The following is a 24,039-nucleotide window of genomic DNA, read 5'->3' as shown; positions in this document are numbered from 1 at the left end:
AATCTACACTACCTGAGGATGATTCCACATGAGCATCTTTCCTGGCCCAGTGGTTATTGAGAAGAAGATTTTTTTAAAATGCCATTTATGTATTACCTGCTTGTTTACATATTATTGAGATCTAAATAACCTTCCACTTTCTTCCTGGATAAAAATCACAACTCCATATTTGTGTGAATTGTCATTTATTGAAAATGACAATGAGTATTAAAGAATACAATAAATTAATTTTTCTCTAATTCATAGTTATCTCCCCTTGGAAAAAGGCGTGGCCCTTCATTTGAAGAAACATGAATCCCCTTTACCCAAGGATACTTTGTGCCAAGTTTGCTTGAAATTGGCCCAGTGGTTCTTGAGAAGAAGATGAAAATGTAAAAAGTTTACGACGACAACGACGACGACAAAAACAACGACGACAGACGACGGACAAATTTTGATCAGAAGAGCTCACTTGAGCCTTCGGCTCAGGTGAGCTAAAATGCCTAATAAGTAGTACAATCAGTGGTAAAACTCTTACAGGCAACTGACAGATCTAAATAAGTACATGTTGCAGGGATATCAATAAGTCAGCATTTAGAAATATTTATGATTGTTATAATGACCGTTTGAGCATATACATGCATAGCCTTTTCAACGTCATGTACAGATTACAACAAAACAACTTTGAATCAGAGAATTCTGAAAATTCATATAAGCTCTAATTATGCTATGAGCTGTAGAATGCAAAATATTATCCTCTTGCACATGTACAGTATAAGATCCAGGATCTCAATATTACATTGAACAATCTGATAACATGAGTCTTTGACGGACGGAACGAAATTAAGAAACAGTCCTTTCAAGTTTCACTGGTTTATGATTACTATGATACATGTTTCACAAATTTTGATTTCCATTCGTCTCGTCACTCTGATTGGCATTGTGAGCTTTCTGTTTTCGATTACATTTACGTAAGATTGGTTCTGACATGTACAGTACACCAGCAAGAATACTTATGGCACCAGAAACATGAAAAGAGGCGTCCCAATCACCAGTTAAATCCTTTATCCAACCTACAAATGGAGAAATTTATTTAGATGCATAAAAGTTACCTGCACAGGCAATATGGTGACATTTTCATGATATGATACTTGTATTTTATAGAAATTTTTGCAAAGTAAACAAGACTTACTTCAGGTATATGTTGAATTGAATTTATAAATCATACAATATATTCAATATTAAACTTGAAGCCATTTGGTTTTTATTTAGATACTACAAGGATAAATTTCATTGCCAGAAAGTTCATCTAGATTGAGATACTAGTACTTGAAAGTTTTTGAATCGATCAAGTAGTGAAATGAACATGATGAATATCTTAGATATTATTAAAAGAAATGAAGAGTGTATTCATTCTCGTAGGCTTTCACAAACTTACCTGCAGCCGGTTGCGATAAACCTGCAGAAACAGACAGACAAAGGTATAACAGTCCCTGAGCTTGTGGAAGATTCTCCAGAGTAACTATCTCTAATAAAAGCAGAGGAATAAACATGAAGAAAGAACTAGGAAAAATCCCGAAGGATACCGAGTACACTATCATCCAACGATATCCTTGTATCCAAGGTAACACAAGAGAAAATATCCCTCCGAGAATAGCACATGTACCTATAATGTTTCTTTTCTGGACGAGTTTAGAGTCTGCAAGCCATCCTATACTTGGACGAGCAAAAATCATTGATCCACCAATCGTTGATAAAAATACAGCAATATCCGAATTGGTCATTCCTTGTATCCTCGCATGACCGGGTATCATGACAAAATTAGATAAATATGCAAAAATATTACACATAAAAGCTAAATTGTAAATTACAAAGGAAGCATTATGGAATAAATAAAAATTAAACAGAGGTCGTTTAGGGTGATTATCTGTTTGATTATGAACAGATTCTTTGAGTACAGCAACTTCCTCTTGAGATGCAATATGGTCAGTTTTAGTTCGAAGATGTAAGAGCGCAATTTTCTTTGTAAGCTCTTCCGGTTGCCTAATGAGGGCTGCGCAAACGCATAAATTCAACGTTAAACCACTTATCACAATAACTGCACCACGTAATCCGTAAGTGTGTATCAGAAACTTGTACAAGATTGGAAACAGAACAGAACCTATTCCCGTTCCAAGTAACACTATGCCGATTGCAAGAGCACGACGTCTCTTGAAGTAAAAGTTCACTACAGTAAAACATGGACTGTATACCAGACCAAAACCGAAACCTGCAATATAATGCAAAACATTAAACAAACTGTTGAAAAAAGGTTTAGAATTTTAAAATTGATTTTGTTGAAATAAAGCAAAAGGCAAGACTTTATCGTTAGTTTAGTACAACAACAATGTTTTAAGAAACCTGATAGTATTCCATAGGTGATGATCCAATACTCCATTCTTGGAACAAATGCACTGAGGAATATTCCTAGAGAAGCCAGGAGTCCACCAGTCATCATCACAGATCGAAAGGAGAAGTAGACTTCAGAGATATAATTAGCGAACGGAGCTATTGAGAATGAAAATAACAAAATTGAGAGAAAAAAACTATAGACAATCACAAGACAGCGTTTCGTCAATATCACATTATATATACATGGAAAAATAACACAGGCAAAATACAAAGTGAACGGACAATTTGTATCTACTTCAATTACCTTCAAATTTAATTAATATTAGTTTTCATATCTCATATTTTGTAAGTGTAAGAATTTTTACGCACCTACTGCAAAATTAAGAAAGTTAGAAAGACTTGAAATCATGGCGGTGTCTCCGGATCTTGTGTGGTAGAAGTCCAGCAGCTCCTTGTATATAATGCCGAAAGAAGTCACTCCTCCAATGTATATTGTTGCCGTTATCGTTGTGGCTGTAATAAAGAATAAACCATTTTAAATATCAAGACATCCTGACAACAGAAACATTGATGCCAATTTCTGGAAATTAAAACTTTAATGACGACAACTAAGTAAGATTCTTTTGACTATTTGATTCTAGTTGTTTTAGACACATGGCAATGATGACATGTACCAAATTAATTCAGATAACGGTCTCCAGGATATCATTCTATAAAAGTAAAAAAAAAAAAAATCATGGTAATTGAAATGAAGATGGAGAATTTCAATGACTAAAAATTGCATGCAATTCTTCAAAATCATATGTCAGTTTTGAATATTTTTAATATCCCAAATAATCAAAATGAATTTGATCGAACTACCATATTTATATTGGATTCTGAAACTTCATAAAAATCCTTACAAATAGAGATACACGCGGGTTGCAGTTAATGTTCATCCAAGCATCTTTCTTTACTCCTCACTGAAATATTAACAGAAGTGAAGGAGAAACTTCAAGAGTAATGTGCAACAATATATTCGAGAAGTGGTGTAAATCAGATGTGGATACCTAAAAATTCCAAGGAACATGGCAAATTTGAAATCGCAAGATTTTACCAAAAATCAATTGCGACTTTTTAACTTGATATACAACCATTTACCACGATAAATTAAAGTCCAGGCTTTTTTATATCATCGACAACTGCTTTTTGAATAAAAATGGACCTCGTAAATCTACTTACCTTGTCACTGGCCATTAGCAGACCTTTTTTGTATTCGTATGAAGCCGAATTTTTCCAAAATCTTAGACGTGAAAAGAAGAAAACATTTGTTGTTGCTTCAGTTCAACATTTAGATGTATCCACTACGTATAATCAACTTACAATGGTTATTTCCATTCTTGTGTCGATACAATATTTCCCAGTGAGCGTGAGATAAGAGATATCACAGAGTCTGACACATCTGTTTCATATTTGGATATTTTAGTTGAAAAAAAAGTTATAGTGGTAATCTAAACACCAAGCTTAAGGGACTCCGACCCTCAGCCAGGAAGGACAACTCTTTAATTTATAATTGAATTCAAAAAGTCTTTAAATTTAGCTTGAAAATTAAATATTTTCATGCAACAATTTTCATTATATGCCTCTAAATGTGCTTCAAGGTTCTTTGCAAAGCTCCATAAATCACTTCTAATTTCATATCTTGTTAATAAACATTGGTATCTAAAAATGCTTTTTCTACTTTTAGTTAGACCTTTCTGAGAAGTTCAGAGAACCTTGAAGCACATTGAGAGGTATATTATGAAAATTGTTGCATGAAAAGATTTAATTTTCAAGCTTCATTTAAAGACTTTCTGAATTAAATTATAAATTAAAGAGCTGTCCTTCCTGGCTGAGGGTCGGAGTCCCTTAATGAAAAAAACGTGCTGACTTTAACTTTTCACTCGTTAACTTCCCTTACTTATGCAGCAATATACCTTCATCACCTGCATACGGGGTCTATATCTCTCAGTTGATTCCTTATGCAAGAGCATACTCTACGTATGGAGATTTTCTAAAACGAGGAAAATTATTGACAAACAAGTTGATGATCAAGAATATCAACAACCTCTTTAAGAACAGATGATACAAACAATTTTTTTCTTTGGAGGATACTTAATATCATGTCACAGGTGAATTTCATGCGGAAAAACAAAATGATAAAAATCAGAAAAATCACAGAGGCTGATTTTTACCATTTTGCTTTTCCCCCCAAAAAAACTCACTTGGCTTGGTATATTTTTCAAAAGTTTATATTACACTTTTAGCATCAAGCTAACACATTCTGAAATTTGTTTTGATCTGTAAACCTATACTGAGTTTGATTTGTCCTTATTTGTAATTTGATTGAAGTATTACTAATATTTTCCAAGTCTTTTTCATTTTCCAAGCATATAGAGAAAAAATTCTAAGAATTATCCACTTTTCTAAACCTGTGACATGATATTAAGTCTCCCCCAAAGACTTAAGAGTCATCATTTCGCAAGTTTTATGGTCGACGCAATGATCTTGTAAGCAATTAAATACAATTTATCATTGAGTCAAATGGCACTGATGTTTTTCATACTAATTGTAAGGCCATTATTGACACTTTTAAATTGTCGACGGATTTTTTCGTTCTTTCCCGATCATGACAAGGAGCAAATAGTGGGTGTGACCGGTCGGCAGAGGATGATCACTCCTCCATGGCACCTGATCCCACTTCTGATGTTTTGGACGCCCGTGTTTGCTTCGCTCTTATTTTGTAATTTTTAATGGACTTTTGTGATTTAAAACTATCTCCATATATTTCATGCAATAACAAACTTACACTTTAAAGCACTGTTAGGTGACAGCAAGTAATAAAATAATGGATAAAAAAGTGAAAATATATTGAAGATAGTGAGCTAGCTTAAGGATAGTAATATAACACTTAAAATCATATGCGTTTTATTATTGCGAAAGTGAGTTTAAAGAACAGTAAAGGTGTGGTACCTGTGCTAGATATTTGATCAAGCACATGCTGGAAGGGGTCCAGAAAGTTTAACATTGTTTGAAACTTCTCTGTCTTATATTAATTTTACTTTAAGTCGAAACATGATTTAGCCGCTCCCATAATAAGGATCATGACACCTATAGAAGCTTTGATGAAGAAATTTCGTTGATTACTCTTTGAGATACAATCTACGGAATGTATATTATGAAAAAAACAAGAGTTATGTAATGCATGAACGACAAATGATATCTTGAAAGCAGAGCCGTCTTTCCAAATTAACGCTCCAAGTTTTAACATAATTACCTAGCAACACAACGTATGTGTAACAGCTACTTCTATCATTCATCAACATTATTCTGTTTCTGAATTTTCTTTAAGCACCGTACAGACTGAAATAAAAATAAATATAAACAAAAGCAGATTTTTTTTTCTAAACCCCCACCCCCACCCCCTCATCACAATATAACTATTATTTCATTTGATGATTTTCACATTTTTAAGTTATTGTTGGAAGATCTTCAATAACATGTTTAAAATAATTCACAATTGTTTCATACGCACCTCTGTGATTTATCGTTGTCTGCTACTTTGGTTCCACAAAGTACAACGCCTGGGTTACAAATAGGTAAACATTCTATATTTCCAGACTCTGTGTCGTTCAAGTTCATTCTGAAACTGGCTACAGGCACTACTTTGTTTCTCGAATGTATACGGCGGGATAAGGAAGCAAACCTAATGGAACCTTAACCTTGTTATGCTTCATTGAGCATTGTTCGTTATAATAGTAATACCTATCCAGTTTCACTTTAATGCTTTTATCATGTTCATTTTAAAAAGGACTTGTATTTTACCAAGGTAAGAGATATACAATTTACTGCCTTTAGGTGCAGAGATATTGATTTCGTCTGCGGTTAACATAAACAAGAAGGTTTATGGTCAGAACAGGTGCAGTTTGTGGATGAGTTTAGCTTACGGAATACATGGGTACATGTTCTGATCGACCAATCTTGGCATGATTTATGTTAATGTTATTGTTCTGTTTGCCTGTATGTCTATCTGTATACTAGTATTATGACAAATTTGAAAAAAAAAATAAATGGGTTACTTACAAGCATGAATAAAAACTACAAGGTAGAAGGAGAGTGACCAAAAATTACACTCCTTATATTAAACAAAGATAAAAAAAAATAGCCAAATTCCTCGCTTGTAATTTTTGTTCGAATAATACCTTAAAAATTCAAATCACACTTTTTTAAATCAAAATTCGTAAAAAAATTACAGTAGTAAAATTTACCAGTTATACGGTACTTTGATAATGTTTACATAGATATTGGGGTTTCTCTAATTAGTAATTACTTTCTCAGAGTACAATTTCTAATATAATTTATTCTCGTGAATGAAAAATAAATTAATATTATGAATTAGGACAGAGTGTCTTAACTGGAGGAAATCAGAATGACACATCATGTAGAATAATAAATCATCATTTGATGTACATGCTCTTCTCTTCTGAAGACTAATATACATACATGTACTCTTGAGATAAGAGAATTGAGATTAGGATAATGTGACACGAAAACAGTCAAAATTTCTGCAAACTCTCATACTAAGGTTTCCTTTTAAATTACTTTAAGAATAGGTCGGAAACCAAATAATTTAATTTCAAATTGGGCTATACATGAACAAGCACATTTTAACATATATTTCAGTTAATAAAATTTCTTTTTGCTATCTAGCACGAAATGCTTTTATTTTTACATAGTCAAACCTTTTTTTTTCCATTTGAAGCATATATGGTGCATTTGAGAATAACAATGATCGATCTATAATTTTTTTTTAAACAATACAAATTTGTGAAGAGGGACCTTCGGAAATTCCATAGGTGGGATCAGGTATGCAGGAGCAGCCTTATGTATAGCTCAGGTAGACAGCACATTCAGTAGTCAAATTCAGTATAAAAACAAAGTACTAGTAGTCAAAATGATGCAATCAAAATCTTCTTGGCAAGAGTAAAATGAACATTCAACTGCAGCTTTTAATTGGAAAACTCTGAGAGATGGTCATTTTATTGCAGCTTTCATGAGAAAGAGAATAAAGAATTGTTAGTGATGCAAAACGGTAGAAAATACAAACAAACAGATGAAAAACTTAATATAAGGATCATTACTATGAAATACTAAACATAAAGAGATGAAAAAAAATATATTGCAAGTTGATATGAAGTTCAACTAAGCAATCATCAGATTGATGGATTCAATACAAGCTTGTTAAAATATATATATTTAATAGCAATCAAATCAGCATAAAATAATGCGACTTTCGCCCACTTATAACTACTTAAAATGAAATTTGATCTACAAAGACATATATTTCGAGAGGTAATGAATGGCTACATCAGTTACCTTTTGGAATAAAATACTTCGATATCATACATAAATACTCAGTTGTTGCGTTGTTGATAGTTAGACTGTATGTAATGCTATAAACAATGCAATCACTGGTAATCTGTATTTTGTCTTGGTTCGTTGTACTTGCAATAAGTAAAACGATTTCAACTCAAGCACAACAAAGCAAGGATGATGCTCTTATGAGAAATATATCAGATCTACATTTTCAACTTTTCTCTTCCATTCAAGGAAGAGCAAAAATTATAAAGGTAAGGATCTGATAAAATTAATAAGTATTAAGAAATAAATTGAAAAGTGAACTTTTTAAAAGCAATTTATGCATTTATTTTTCTTAGACGGCTGTGTTTCAAACGAAATGCTCGGAGTCAGGTTGTACTTTTAATGATTGCGACAAAAGAAAGCTATTAAAACCAGGTAAATACACATCTTATATTACTTACATACTTAGTATAAGGTGTAACACTCTTGCTCTATCTAATTTTTTTTTTTAGGTTTTTGAGTGTTAAAGACAGAAAATAAGTTAAAGTTAAATTCTTTTGTTTAATAATCATATTTTAATAAATGAAAACATATTGTTTAAGGAAAAAAATGGATAAATTGATAGCTAAAATACTAATATCCATATTTAGTGAAACATTTGTTTTTAAACTTTTAGTTTGCAAGCAAGGATGGAAGCGGTACAACGGACATTGCTATCGTCTGTTCAGTACAAAGATGAACTGGTTTGAAGCTCAGGTAGTCTTCAATGTAGAGATTAGCATTTTACACGCAGATTGTATGTTCATGCATTTTGCCTTTCAAGTACCGAATTCTCAACTATTTATGTTATAATCTCCCTTTCTTTCCATGTTGCTCTTTCCACATTCTCTTTGCCATATTCTCTTTTCAGTTCTTCTGTAGAAAACAAGGCACCACACTTCTTCAAATCAACGATGCAAGAGAGAACAAATGGCTTTCAACGCATTATCCAAAAGGTAGGGAAGAATAAAAGAAAAAAATATATATTTGTGAAACACTGATGCCCCCGTATTGCAGCTTATTGCGGAGGTTAAAGTTTCTCAAATGTAAGTCAAACTCCAAGGTAAAAGTCAAAAGGACAACATTGTTGGTATCAAGAGGAAAGTTTTTTCACAAGGAATATTTATTTGAAATGTGAAGCCCTCATCGATACTGTTCAAAAGTTATGGCCAAGATTTAAGTTTTTTTTACAAAGTGGGTCAAACTCTAAGGTCAAGTTAAAAAGTGAAATTTCTATACCGATTGAAAGGTATTTACATAATAAATACACGTGAAGAATGAAATTCCTAGCACCAACTGTTCAAAAGTTATGGCCAAGGTTAAAATTTGGAATTTTTATTTAAAAGTGGATCATCCCTAAGGCCAAGGTCAAGAGGTCAAATATGTTGGTACCATAAAGAAAGGTCTTGCCACAAGAATTACTCCCGTAAAATAAGAAAGCAATAGCCCCAGCCACACAAAAGTTATGGGCAAGATTAAAGTTTTTGCGGACAGATACAACTGTAAATAGGCAGACAGACAGACATACAGCTAGACTGACGGGAAAACAGGGCCAAAACTGCATAACCCTTATTTCCAATTACGGGGGCATAAAAATATAAACATTTCTAAGTCTTTAAGAAGAATTTCTAAAATTTTGTATGCAGATTTTTTTCTATCATACGTAACAATCATCAACCTCAGTATATTTTAGCTTTTAAGCTACCGTAACATTATTACTTTCACAATACATTATCTTATATATAAAAGTTTTTTTTACCATTTAAAAAATATAAAACGCAGTTTATTACTGGATTGATCTGACTGACGCTGGAAAGGAAGGCGAATGGATGATGTTTTCCACGGGGAAACGACCTACATTTACGAGTTGGGGTAAAGGACAACCAGACAACTCCGGAAATGAAGACTGTGCCCATGATAACTCTCCAAGGAATGGTGAATGGAACGATGGACAATGCAGTAATAAAATTCAAGTGATGTGTGAATCATCAGGTTCTTATGTTTTGCTATATGTTTCTTTTTAACCCATGCAAAGGATAGAGTTATAAAACTATTTGCCTTTTGTAAACATGTGCTCCAGTCCATTTTTCCATTCATGTTTAATTACGGGTACCTTAATTCTTCAAAGCCATTGTGTAGTGCTATGTAAATATTTTAAGGTTTCATCAAAGGTGAATATGTCCGAAAATAATTACTCCAAATCAATGTGAGGTATAAAGTTAAAATTTTACAGTTTATAAACATATTATTGTTTAACAGATAAAAAGTAGAATCGGACAAAAAGTATTAAAATATTTATCGAGAAAGTACGGAATTAATAAGGTGTATTTAAAAAAAATATTTAGACATTTTTTAAAAGAATATTTTTCGATAAATATTTTATTCAGTATTTGTTATTAAGTGGTACTTTCTATCTGTTAATGATATATTTATAAAATGTGAAAGTTTCAACTTTATAAACCACATAGTTTTGCAGCTAAATAAATTTTGGACATGTTGTTGAACTTTGATAAAACCTGAACTTAATACGTATTTAAACATATACATACTAGTATTAGGAATAATAGCGGTATGTCTTTGAATGCTCCTTCGAAAAATTTTCACTCATTTTTAAACGCTACCACTTGTCAGTATATGACTGCAAATTAAGAGCTGTACTCGGCCTTTTTGCGTTTTTATCAGAATGACCAGTCTCCACTTTCCGTTGTGGAATTCGAACCCGCGATGTTAGGATCAACTTCTTTTCTGTGACTTAAAACTGATTTATAGATAAAGATTTATAGTCAAAATAATTAAAATATGTTGTACATTTCATCCACAAATTCATGAACACTTACACGAAAATTACAAATATAGATAAGTTTTCTAAAAGTTACCATTTTGCACCCATATTTTTACATTGTAGTTGATGAAAAGAAAATAATTAAGGATGTTCAGATTGAGGGTATTCACTCATATTTTGTGGCGTTAGTTGTAATATGCACCCCAATTTGTTATCCATCTACCTAATATTGTAGATAGGGTTGGTGAAATCTTTGTAGAAAGTGCTAAAGAAGTATTTGGCACAAAACAAATTTACACAAACTGTAACAAAGAAATCAAAAATTGTAAAGTTAATAAACCTTGGTTTACGGCTGATTGTAAATGTGCCAGGCAAAACTATAGAAAAGCAAAGAGACTGTATAAAAAATTTGGTGGTTCTATTTTCAAAACAAACTTGTATGAAAAAGAAAAGCTGTATAATCAGAAACTAAAACTTGCTAATAGTAAACATAGAACAGAAATGAAAAGGAAACTAAGATACCTACGCACTTCAAACCCTAAAGAATATTGGAAAATTTTAAATACAAACATAAATAAACAAAGATGTATGGCTGACCTAAACGATCTTTATAATTTTTATAAAGACTGTAGCAATATGCAATTCAATGAATCAAATGATAACTATGTTTTGAATGAGGAAGAACTGCTTCTGGTATCTGATATGCAGTTGAATCACTATATTAATCAACCAATCACACATGATGAAGTTCTTAAAAGTATTAAATTATTGAAAAATAATAAATCTAGTGGTGATGACAGAATCATAAATGAGTACATCAAGAGTACATCTGACTGTTTACTGACCTTGTATGTTGAGCTATTTAATAGAATATTTGATTCTGGAATAATCCCCTCACAGTGGACTAATGGCAATATAATACCAATATATAAAAACAAAGGTGATAAATCTGATCCTAAAAACTACAGACCAATTACATTAATAAGTTGTTTGGGTAAATTGTTCACTTCCATTATGAATAATACATTTTATCCACAGAGACTAAATAACTATGCTGACAGAGCTCAACTTATCTTGGAGAACCAAGCCGGTTTTCGAAAAGATTTTTCTACTCTGGATCAATTTTTTCATTATACTCACTTATTGAACTGTTTAAATTATATAAAAAGAAACTATACTGTGTTTTTATAGATTTCGAGAAAGCCTTTGACTCAGTCTGGCGATTAGGTCTTTGGAATAAAATTTTATTGAACAATATAGATGGCAAATGTTTTAAAATTATAACTAATATGTATAAGGATATTAAATCTAGAGTAGTAGTTAATTGAGTATCATCAGAAATGTTTTCATGTACTGTTGGAGTAAGACAAGGTGAAAATCTATCACCATTTTTATTTGCACTGTATTTAAATGATCTTGAAGGTTTTTTGTTTGACAAAAATGTAAAAGGTTTGAAAAATCTGTCTGAGAAAATTGAAGATGAACTTAATATATATCTGCGGCTTTATGTTTTACTTTATGCAGATGATACTATTCTATTATCAGAATCCCCTGAAGATCTCCAGTACCAACTTGAGATGTTTGCTGAATACTGTAAAAAATGGCATTTGAAGGTTAATAGTGCTAAAACAAAAATTGTTCTATTTGGTAAAGGTAAAAGATGTAATAATAATACATTTAAGTTTGAAGGTGTTCCATTGGAAATTGTTGAAAATTTTAAATACTTAGGAGTAACATTTAGTAAAAGTGGATCTTTTAATTTGAATATTAAGGATATGTATGAAAAAGCTACAAAAGCAATGTATGGTGTTCTTGGAAAATGTAGAAAACATAATCTTTCAATTGACTGCAAACTAGATATGTTTGACAAAATAGTGAAACCAATTTTGTCATATGGTTGTGAAATATGGGGATTTTGTAATGTTGCTCTTATAGAGAGACTTCATCTAAAATTTTGTAAGCATGTATTAAATCTTAGGTCTTCCACGCCTAATTTTATGGTGTATGGAGAACTTGGTAGATATCCTCTATCTATTAATGTTACTCGTATGATTTCTTTCTGGGCAAAACTTGTGGTATCACAAGGCACTAAAATGTCATCAAAACTATTATTTGTGTTAAAAAATTATGATATACCATGGTGTAATCTGTTAAAAATATTTTGAATGAGTGTGGATTGGCTTATGTATGGCAACAATATATATTACATGGTTAAAGAATAAGGTGCAAAATATTCTTGTAGATCAATTTAAACAATTGTGGTATAGTGATATGTATAATTCACCAAAAAGCCTTAATTATAGACTGTTTAAAAAGTCAATAACATTTGAGAAATACTTGTTGAATTTACCTCCTAAACTTTCTATGAAATATTGTATTTTTAGAACTGGTAATGCTGGCTTCCAATTGAAACAGGCAGATGGTATAATATTTTAAGAGAAAACAGAATTTGTCACTTGTGTTTATGCAAGGAAATAGGAGATGAATTTCATTATTTATTTAAATGCACTGACCCATACATTAAGAATTCTAGATTAAATCTATTGCCCAAGTATTATTACACAAATCCTAATGTTTTTAAGTTTGACCAACTATTTAATTTGAACAGCAGGGAAAAATTAATTAAGTTATGTAAATTTATTGGAACTATTGTGAGAGTCAAGTCTTGGTCTATGACATTGTCATTTTTTTCTCTTTTTTTTCTTTGTCTCACGCATGCTTAATTAATTAATTGTAAATATTTTGTGTTATATCCTCTCTATACTGTTTTGTACAGTTTATGAGAATAAAGTCTTGTCTTGTCTTGTCTTGCGATGTATCTCTTAAAATAATGAATTTAATTGCTATACAGTTTTACTCAAAGAAGTGTACTGATTACTTTAAATTTGATCAAATTAAAATCGTCCACTCGCGGTTAGGGCAAACATAATACGGAAATAAGACGAAGAACATCTTGAACTTGACCGATCGGCAATTATTTATATTTGATTTTCATATCTTAATTGTATCTACATTTATTGCTTTATTTTTTAGGATCTGGATTTTGAACCTGTGGGAAAACTGGAAAATAATTAAAAAATAAACACATTCTTTTATTTTTGTGTTGCATTATTATATATTTTCATTTTTGATTGTCTTTTTGATTTTTATTTTGTTAGTAAAACGGACAAATGTTGATACAAATAAATCGAAAGTTAACCAGCCATGATTGAGGAACGAGATTTAGAATGGGCGTTTTTGAGAGTGAGTGGCTGCCTCGGAAATTTCCCTGTACATTTTCTAAGGCCAATGTCAAGAGTTATCATGCAAAGGAAGAAGTGCCAAAACTACTTTCTGCACCCCCATTTTTTAACGACGAATTATGTTTTTTTTTGCTACGGCGATTTTGAGTTTTCCAGCAAAAGTGAATATATATGACGCCTTTTGAATGGATCCAATAGTAATCCGACACATTTTAATCGTTAGGTACATTTTAACCAATGAATGTATGATAAATCTCCTAGCTTAGTGAGGAAACATGGGTGCACTGTTGTCTAACTTAAATGTTAAAATGGACAGAGAGATATATATATATATATATATATATATATATATATATATATATATATATATATATATATATATATATATATATATATATATATATATATATATATATATATATATATATATATATATATATTCATGCAGAGAGAAGTGTCCATGAATTTTTACAGTTATAAGAGATTTTTCTAGTTTCTAAAATTAAGCTAATGTTTTAGGTTTTAAAAACAATTCTTTCTAAATTTTTGAGCTTTCAAATTACATGCAATCTTTAGTGAATATACGACTAAATTGTCATATACAAATTTTAATTGAAAAATTCAAATTTTTGTAAAGGACAGAAGCCATAGCTCAAAAATGGCCTTCTTTGCTTCAGAAATTCAGTAATTCATATACCTACACCTTTAGGAAGGACCATCAATGGTAGCTTGAAAGATAAGGTAGTTTTTTTGTAGGTGAAGTTCAAATACTTGTAGGTGACAATGCTGCTGTAAATAGGCATAGTGGTGTAAAAAAAAAATTTGAAGACAAGAACAAATAAAGAACTTATTCTCCGTGATTTTATTTCTTGCTAGATATTAGTCATTTTGGCATATCTTTATTTCAAAAATCAAATCAATGGAAGTCGCCACTGTTATAAGCATCGGTATTTTTGGGTTAACTCCCTTTCCCCCAAAAAGAGTATATAGTTGATTTGAAGACCGGAATATTTTTTTGATATTATTAAGCAATCGTCGAAATGTTATATGCATTACAAGCTTATGAAAGTTATATACCAAAACAAGAACAAATTATCGTAGTATGACTTTCGCCCACTTATGGCTACTTAAAATGAAATTTGATCATCAAAGATATACATGTATTCCGTGCGGTGATGAATAACTTGCATCTGGTACCTTTTGGAATATTACATATAAATACTCACTTATTGCCTTTGATAACAGTTAGACTGAATGGATTCCTAAACAATGCGATCACTTGTAATCTGTATTTTGTCCTGGTTTGTTTTACTTGCAATAAGTAAAGGGATCTCAGTTCGAGCACTCCAAAGCAAGGATGATGTTCTCATGAAAAAAATATCTGATCTACAATTTCAACTTTTTACTTCCATTCAAGAGAGAGAAAAAATCATAAAGGTAAGGATATTTTTGCATGGCTATTAAATCTAATAATCCTATACCTATTTATTATGCATTTCTCTTGCATAGACGGCTGTATTCGAAACTCAATGCTCGGTGTCTGGCTGTGCGTTTGATGTTTGTGACAAAAGAAAATCGGGTAGATATTTGTCTACTTATATCTGCATACTATATGATACACTCCTGCGCAATGTTATCTTGAGATTTATGTATAAATTTGATGACAAAATTTTCGAAAGATTTCTATTTTTGTAAAGGATTTTTTTTTAAATTTAAATTGCAAGCAGGGATAGAAGCGATACAACGGCCATTGCTATTATCTGTTTAGTGCAAAAATGAATTGGTTTGAAGCCCAGGTATAAATTTTTAAAGAGACTAGCATTTTACTCACAGATAGAATACTTTCCTATTAAGTCATTGGATTTTTCATTACAAAGTTTTTTTCATTAAAATAAATTAGATTAGGCTTAATTCATAATGATCTCAACAGGCCCTCTGCAGGAAACAAGGGGCAACACTTTTGCAAATCAGTACCGAGGGGGAAAGCAAGTGGCTTTCAAAGAATTATCCAAAAGGTATTTAAAGTGATACAGCCAAAATAGAAATTTACTAGGATTAAAAGTGTTTTATTAAATAATTCTCAAGTTACAAAACAAAATCTTATACCGTAAAGTGTGTTATTTAAGCGGGATGCTAATTTTAGCTAATTTTGGCGTTTTGGTAGTAGCCCGCTAAAATTATAATTGTTAATTAAAAATATTCAGTATTCTTCCTAGTGTTCTTTTGCAATGAGTTGGATCCCTGTCTTCGCTAAATTATATTACGACAAAATTTTTAGCATATCTTTGAGTAAGCAAATCGCAAAATTTTACACCCACCAAGAAACCTGTCATACTGTATTTAGACATTATCGTGTACATTTATTTTGAAAAACATGTAAATTTTAAACGTTGCAAAAATATTATTCAGTTCATTACTGGATTGATCTGACTGACATTGGCAAGGAAGGAAAATGGATTGCATTTGCAACTGGGAAAGGACCAGCTTATACCGCGTGGGGTAGGAGACAACCAGATAATTCTGGGGGAAATCAAGACTGTGCCAATAATAACTGGTCAAAACTTGGCGACTGGGACGATGAAAACTGCATGAAAAGACTGCAAGTGATGTGTGAAGCATCAAGTTGTTTTACTTATTTTGTATACCTCTTATTATTTTATCCTTATGAAAAGAAAAAGTCTTAAACAATTTAACGAACGATTACTAGTGTATTAAAATTGTTGCCCCCTTTCTTTTAATTTAGAAAATAATTTTGTTTGCTTTAAATAAAAGTATACCAAATTTGAATACTACTACATCTATCGACATTTAACAAATAACTAAAATAATTATATCATAAGATAGTAGAATATTTAATGAATATAAAAACATATTTGATTCCACACAAATAATTATTTATTTAACAAATAACTAAAATAATTATATCATAAGATAGTAGAATATTTAATGAATATAAAAACATATTTGATTCCATTGAAGAGTCAAATATTTTTTACTTATATTTTTTGTTACTCTTAAAGACTGTCTGAATGTGATGCCATAAAACTTATCAATTACTACACTTTACATTAAAAAAATATTCAAGTCATTCATTTAATTCATCATGATATCTCCTTATTAATTTGAGTCAATGTTTATTTCAGGATCTAGATTTTAATTCTACAGAAAAAGGAAAAATAATGATAATAAAATATTAAATGCAATCAAAATCGCCCTGGCAAGAGTATAATATCAGAAGTTTTATTTCTTATGTGTGTTTGTTATTTTTGCAGTCATATGACATGATTGTCTCATTTTGTAAAGTTTATCAGAGTGACAAATAATGAATCAATAAAATCGAAAATGAATGCCTCAATGTTTTAATATAAAGAAAGTTTTGTTAAATATATTCCGCAGTTTATTTTATCATGTGACTTTTGGAATTAAATTCTTCATTATATATAAATACTCAGGATTTACATTAATTCTTCACTTGTTTTCTTGCATAGATTTCCGTAAAACTGATGACAACAAGCAATTCTTATATATCAAATCTACATTTTCAACTTTTTACTTCGATTCAAGAGAGAACAAAAATTTTAGAGTGATATATGGACAAAAATTTAATTCATGTTTGTTTTTTAAGATGGCTGCACGAGTATTTGATTGAAAATACACTACATCCTTTAAAAATTCTTTTCTATACTAATGGCTATTAAGGTGAAATGTCCCTCTGATGAGAGAGAGGCCTTTATTTCTAAGGAAACCATTACAAGTAATTCAATGAATTGTCTTACACCATTTAATTACGAGGTTTTTTATACAGTCAAAATATTCAAATATGAAATGTTTCAATTTTTTCTAAAACACTTGTAACTATAGTCAGATTATTTATCATCATTTTACAACTGTTGATGAAAATTTTGTGTGCTGGTTATCATTTTACGATATTCATTTTTCATGATTAATTTGATGCCTCGAGAATTTTTACATAACATGTATAAGAAAATTTAAAGAATGGAATTAGTAAGGCTACTATGCTACTGTTGTACTATGTAGCTATCAATATCATCATTATAGGAAGTAAAACTTGCTTTGTCCGTTCACATGTAATTGTTGTTTATTCCATGCGACTGGTCAGTATTGTCAGTGGTATTGCTGGGTTCTGTGTTTCATGTGCAAAGTATTATTGATTCCATTGAAATCAAACATCCAATCTAGGAGTAAAATGATAATCAGCATACGAAATTTTAGCACGCCCCATCAAGCAAACTGTCACGCTGTTAGTAAAACGATAATACCATTATAATGCGTGATCTTGTTTTAAAACTTGTTTCAAACACAGCTCCTGCTTTTTTTTGATACATTTTATATGTTGAATGAGCTTTAATGATTTAGAAAATATAAAATGCAGCTTTTTACTGGATTGATCTGACTGACGCCGAAAAAGAAGGTGAATGGATTGCTTTTTCTACGGGAAAACGGCCTACATTTCAGAGATGGGGTAAGGGACAACCGGACAACTCTGGAAATCAGGACAATGCCTATAATAACTGGACACGGCTTGGCAACCATTGGGACGATTACAGCTGTAGTTATAAATTCCAGCTATGTGTGAATCGTCAGGTTCTATTTTTGGTTTAATTACTTATTTGCAGTGAATAGTTATAAAACTATTTAGGTTGTTTATTCTTATATAAAACAACAATATTGTACTCCTTGCAAATTTCAAGACAAATTTTGATCGCTTGCAATTTAAAGGCTTTATATTTCAAAACATATTTATGCGTATACACATGCATAATAACCACAGTAACTGTTATTTTGGTTTGAATAATGCAAATACATCATTCAATATGATGGGCATAAATTGTTGAAATACTAATACCTGTATGTTTACAAAAAGACAATAAAGCTTCCTACTAAACAAAAAAGTTAATGGATATCTATTAGGGATGGCAAAAAGTAAATTGTTACTCGGTCGAAGCAATAGTTATTAGGTAGTAAACCAGCCAGCCCTGTATCTCTTGAAATAATATTTTTTGAATTATTAATACAATTGATGAAGAATAGTTCAATCCACACTTTTCAAAAGTTATGTCTCTTTGCCTCCATCTTAGGGGATAAATTCATAGAATCCTCACAGTAGCCTTTGTACTTTTCAGGTTTCTAACTTTGTCATCTGACTAGCAAAAACAGTTGTATAGTGTATACTGATTGCCCCATGTTGGGGCTACCCACACATCCAAAGAAAACCATTTATACACAGTGGATTCATCATAGCCCGCCCAAATGTTTAGTAGCATAAAGAGGAGAAATGTTGTTTCTTTCCCCTTTGACCTTTTGGTTGACCCCACAAAGGGACACAACTTTTGTAAAGTTTGGATTGGACTATTCAGCACTATTAGAATTCACCCACTTATGACGAGGACAAGAGGGAGGGGAAAAATTAAATGCTTGTTGAAAAGTGTAAACTAATTTCATTGTAGACTTTATCTCTTTTATCCTTTAAAGATATCTTTTAAATTATATAAATTAACCATTTTTCAATAATCATTCTAAATTCTACATAAAGCATTGGTTCGGTTCTGGTTATGGAGACAATACGAACATGTCTGTGACATCTAGTCTGAAAAGAAAAATAATATGACATAGTGAATTCCATATTAATTTATTTTCATTACTTTCTGTTTCATTAATTATAGCTAAATTATAAATGTAATAAAGGTTACATGAAAATGTCTAGATTTATTTTACGATTACCCAGTGAATAGGTCATAACATCCTGCGTTTGGGTTCTACATGTATGTTATTCGATTTCTTAATCTAATATTTATCTGTATACTTATTTTTATTAATATCAGTTGTAACATACATATTTATAATATGGTATTACAACAATATATCATTAATTAAAATAATAAACACTACAACAAAACGATAATTTCTAAACATGTTTTATTGCTTTTTTTCAGAATCTGGAATCTGATAATGCACGAACGCTTGAAAATAAAAGGAAATAAAACACTTTTTATACATCATTTTTATTTTGTTCAATTGTTTGCCGATTTATGCTGCTGAATTACATTATTGAAGGCCTCATTGCTTTGGTTTGGTCATATTAGTTGACAAGTGCTGATACATATCTATTAAAAAAATCTATAGCTTAAACAGGCATGTATAACTGGGTGGGGTAAAGGCGGGTGTGAGGAGCTGCACTGTACTTTTACTTGTCCTTTTCCAGAGACTTGGCTTTTGCTGTTTGATATAAAAATGGTATGTTCCTTGGCTTAACGATCAATATAATGTAATTTTTTTTTCTAGACATTTTCCTTATGTTTTTCTATGTCAAACATAAAAAGAGGTCTTATGTATTTCAACTTTTCAAAAAGGAAAATGATTTAACCAAATTCAAATACATGTATTAACTTTTTGGTATATCAGAGTTTTACAACAATCATTTGAAAATTATTATCAAATTATTCAGATAAAAGAAATGTGCTGAATATGAAGAATTCAAGCCCTGAATTTTTTTTTTAGAAAAATGATTGTGAATTATTGTTCCTTTATTATTTTTCCCATGTTTTTTGTGTCCTCAATCCTGGCCGAAGGGCTTTGTCTGTAGCCTTGTACCGGGTATTTTTTAGTTTTAATTACTATGCGAAACCTTGGCCCATCTGTAATTTTAACTCTGCTCCGAGGACGTCCAATGAATAAATTCTTAATGAGGACGATCATGAAGAAAATTTGATATTTTTTAAAGCTTTTAAGCAGTAATTTCTATATACCTTTTCTATAATATATTTTGGATTCTCTTACTGAAAAACTTTTATACTAAGTGTTCAAATAGTCAATACTTTTAAAAATTCAACTTAAATTGAACTATCAGTTGTAAATCTACTGACTTGAGTGAAAGTAAAACAACAAAGTAGATACTCATAAGTGGTGTACCGGTATCACATTTCTGTATCCTGGCTGCTGTAGCATTGCCTTGGAATATCAAAAAATTGATAAGAGGGGTAAAAAAGCCTGATTACTAATATATCAACTGGGCTAAACTATTCTTCAATGCGTTTATTCGCTAAACATGTTTAAATAATTTCTTAACATTTATTTGTGATTTAAGTAAGAAACAAATGAAAATCCAAATGACACATGTACATTGTAGTAAATTTTAAAAATGCAAACTGATTGAATGGGATTAAAATAAATCAAATGTATTGTACATATAAAATATGCAGAAAATTCTGAGCAATCTTTTATTAAACCGTTAAAAGAAATTTATAATCTAAGACACGGAATGGAATTTTTAAAGAGAAAATACCTTTTCTTTTTTAGGTTTGTGTAATATTTGATATTTCTCTCTGTATTATGTCATCTTAAACTGTTAGAGGCTGTGTAAGGTCTTTTGCAATTTTGGGATCATGCGATTCGCCCACTTGTAACCACTTAAATTGAAATTTGATACCCGAAGCTTTGTTCGAGCTGTCGTGACCACATGTAACCTCCATCTGTTAATTCATATATATTAAATAAATACTAAGGTATATAAATAAAATTGGATACTTAGAAGTTTGGGACAAATTAGCTCTGGGGAAACCTGAACAATGCAGCTACTGATTTTAAGTATTTTGTTTGGGTTAATTATACTTGCTCTAGGTGAAAAAATTTCGATTCGCTCACTACAAGATAAGGATGAGATTCTTATGAAAAATATATCAGACCTCCATTTCCAACTTTTTTCCTCCCTTCAAGAGAGAGCAAAAATTTTAAAGGTAAAGAATTTAATAATGCATTTTTAATAAAAATTATATACTCATATATTTTTTGGAAAAGCTTCATAATATCATTAATGTACTTATAGACGGCTGTATTCAAAACTCAGTGCTCTGAATCAGGTTGTACATTTAATGTCTGCAACTCCAAAAAGCCGATACAACCAGGTATGTGTGCAATCTGTACATTTCCTAAGTATTTACATGTTTCATGTATAAAGTACTGTTCAATGTTTATTACATTTTTTTTAATATTAAATGATGTTTACAATAGAAATAATACTGAATAAAATAATTTAAGATTTGAACTTTGGTAATGGAACATTTTTATAAATAAATGAAAGAAAAAACTAACTAAAATCTGTTTTCAAATGTAATAAGTTTTTACTTTCAGTTTGCAGTTCGGGATGGAAGCGGTACAACAAACATTGCTATCGTCTGTTCAGTACAAAGATGAATTGGTTTCAAGCACAGGTAACTTTCTAAAGTACATGTAGATATTTATTCTTTTATTAAAACTTAATTGATGTTTCTTTCCAAATTCATTTTCATTCAAAATTGATAATTTCAGTTAAACTTTTGTTTTAAAAAAAATAAATCCTTACAGATGTTTTGCAGAAAGCAAGGGACCACTCTTCTGCAAATAAATGATGCAAGAGAAAGCATGTGGCTTTTAAAGAATTTCCCAAAAGGTATTACAGTACTAGTATATATGACCAAAATGAAAATTAAAAGAAAATGCTACAAATATCCAATGTCTGTTAATGCTTTGGGGTAGAAATTAAAAATAGCCTGTGAAATTCTTCAAAACAAACTTAATCTTTTTGTCTTGTTGCAACCACCCCCCCCCCCTTTTTATTTTAGATATATTCATGTTTTGTAGTCATTTTGTAAAATGATTTTTAAAAAAAATAGTTCGATACTGGATTGATCTGACCGACATTGGCAAGGAACGGACATGGATGTCATTGTCTACTGGAAAAGGGCCAACATTTACTAATTGGGCCAAAGGACAACCAGATTACGGGAAATTAAAACAACACTGTGCTTATTGTGCCAATTGGTCAGGGCGTGGTGAATGGGACAATGGGGAATGTGACTATAAAACTCAAGTGATATGTGAATTATCAGGTCTTTTATATTCCTAATGCTTCCATATATTTCTCTGAATTGTCTAACCTAAAAGAAACATCGTTTTAAAAGTATTATGGTCAAAGTCATATTCGTTATTTGATTTTTCTTTTATTTAAATTTAATTTTCTTTTTTTTTTTATTCAATCAAATAAAATGCAGTTAAATTTATAATAACAACAACAACTTGAAATAATGATTTGGTTTGACTTCATTAATAACATATTAGTGTTTCATATGAATAATAATACACAAAAAATACAAATAAAATGAATAGAAAAAAACCTTTCAACTTTTCGTAATTTTGATTTAAAATGATCAGAAACAGATATCATTATAACTTTTAAGTAAGTTACAGGTTCAATATTATAATTAGCTTCAAATAGATTTAAAGAGAATCTTAATCTATTGTGTTTGTTTTTTGTAGGATCTGGATTCTGATATTTTATGAAGGCGGGAAAATAAAAATGAAATTACAATCACACATATTTCATTACTTTATTTTTGCTTACCAGGGTCATCTGTTTGCCGATTTCAATCGCTATAGTATATATACTGTGTTCCTTTGTCTCCTTCATTTATGCTAATCAGAATGACAAGTATTTGAACACATAAAAAGGAATTAATAAAGCTATTAGTCAATTTACTGGTCATTGGAGTGACACATTTTTTCTTCAATGTCCTGTTCTGTGATATGTTCGTTTGTTCCGCACTTCTTTTCTCGAAAATCTGATAGATGAATGCACCTTGGAGCTATTACTAAGGTCAAAACTTTACAATAAATAAGGAATTTTTAATATAACAGTTAAACAACTACAATATTCATTTTAAAAAAAATGATTAAAATAAAACAGAGTGAAAGCACTAAATAAGAATTTGAAAGTACTTGTCCTACATTCCCCAGAAAAACAAGATGTGTTTGTGAAACACTATGCGCCCGGCGGCAACAAAGTTCGGAAAAGGCTATTTTTAGCATTAAGGTCACAGTCAAGGTCACAAGGTCATTGACCTTGGTGTCATTTGAAAGAGCTTGGTTAGTGGAGTATGCGTACCAAATATGAAATCTCAATCTCTCATGGTTAAAAAGTTATAGTGAGGGTTTGCAGAAAAAAACTAATTTTAGCATATAGGCCACATGCAGTTAAGGACACAAGGTCATTGACCTTGGTATCATTTGAAAGAAGTTAATTAGTGGAGTATGCATACCAAATATGAAGTCTCTATCTTTCATGGTTCAAAAGTTATGGTGAAGGTTAGAGTTCGAGACAAACAGACAGACGGACAGGACAAAAACAATGTTCGCCCTGGATCATTCGATCCTGGCGCATAAAAATGGTTTTAG

The 24,039-nt window shown here is 30.9% G+C and overlaps 3 protein-coding genes across 9 annotated transcripts; 2 read left to right on the top strand and 1 right to left on the bottom strand.

Moving 5' to 3' along the window:
* Positions 1-662: 662 nt before the first annotated feature.
* LOC134253581 (monocarboxylate transporter 12-like) lies at positions 663-6,050 on the bottom strand. 3 transcript variants are annotated; one of them, XM_062736107.1, is made up of 6 exons: positions 5,924-6,050; positions 5,666-5,751; positions 2,740-2,883; positions 2,380-2,526; positions 1,418-2,248; positions 663-1,052 (listed from the first exon to the last, which is right to left on the bottom strand). In XM_062736107.1, the coding sequence occupies exons 2-6, from the start codon at positions 5,712-5,714 to the stop codon at positions 877-879; spliced, it is 1,347 nt and encodes a 448-aa protein (XP_062592091.1). In that variant the 5' UTR covers positions 5,715-5,751; positions 5,924-6,050; the 3' UTR covers positions 663-876. The 3 variants fall into 3 exon arrangements, with proteins under 3 accessions (XP_062592091.1, XP_062592092.1, XP_062592093.1); XM_062736108.1 differs by lacking the exons at positions 5,666-5,751; positions 5,924-6,050 and adding an exon at positions 3,592-3,708; XM_062736109.1 differs by lacking the exons at positions 5,666-5,751; positions 5,924-6,050 and adding an exon at positions 3,273-3,338.
* A 79-nt stretch (positions 6,051-6,129) lies between these two features.
* LOC134253583 (perlucin-like protein) lies at positions 6,130-14,660 on the top strand. 4 transcript variants are annotated; one of them, XM_062736119.1, is made up of 7 exons: positions 6,130-6,217; positions 7,924-8,018; positions 8,106-8,184; positions 8,426-8,505; positions 8,660-8,744; positions 9,571-9,780; positions 14,590-14,660. In XM_062736119.1, exons 2-7 carry the CDS (start codon positions 7,950-7,952, stop codon positions 14,652-14,654), a joined length of 588 nt encoding a protein of 195 aa, XP_062592103.1. In that variant the 5' UTR covers positions 6,130-6,217; positions 7,924-7,949; the 3' UTR covers positions 14,655-14,660. The 4 variants fall into 4 exon arrangements, with proteins under 4 accessions (XP_062592103.1, XP_062592099.1, XP_062592101.1 ...); XM_062736115.1 differs by lacking the exon at positions 6,130-6,217 and having other exon boundaries at positions 7,784-8,018; XM_062736117.1 differs by lacking the exons at positions 6,130-6,217; positions 14,590-14,660 and adding an exon at positions 13,604-13,679 and having other exon boundaries at positions 7,785-8,018.
* Positions 14,661-15,081: 421 nt separating this feature from the next.
* LOC134253584 (snaclec 5-like) lies at positions 15,082-23,210 on the top strand. 2 transcript variants are annotated; one of them, XM_062736121.1, is made up of 6 exons: positions 15,082-15,249; positions 15,322-15,391; positions 21,961-22,040; positions 22,174-22,258; positions 22,482-22,697; positions 23,125-23,198. In XM_062736121.1, exons 1-6 carry the CDS (start codon positions 15,082-15,084, stop codon positions 23,136-23,138), a joined length of 633 nt encoding a protein of 210 aa, XP_062592105.1. In that variant the 3' UTR covers positions 23,139-23,198. The 2 variants fall into 2 exon arrangements, with proteins under 2 accessions (XP_062592105.1, XP_062592104.1); XM_062736120.1 differs by lacking the exons at positions 15,082-15,249; positions 15,322-15,391 and adding exons at positions 21,343-21,566; positions 21,656-21,734 and having other exon boundaries at positions 23,125-23,210.
* The last annotated feature ends 829 nt before the right edge of the window (positions 23,211-24,039 follow it).

This window comes from Saccostrea cucullata, unplaced genomic scaffold (genome assembly GCF_032062105.1).
Source record: "Saccostrea cucullata isolate Sc308-1 unplaced genomic scaffold, CSIRO_AGI_Scuc_v1 ctg110, whole genome shotgun sequence".
In the NCBI taxonomy this organism is placed as follows: domain Eukaryota; kingdom Metazoa; phylum Mollusca; class Bivalvia; order Ostreida; family Ostreidae; genus Saccostrea; species Saccostrea cuccullata.
This window is presented reverse-complemented; position numbering and strand designations above follow the sequence as displayed.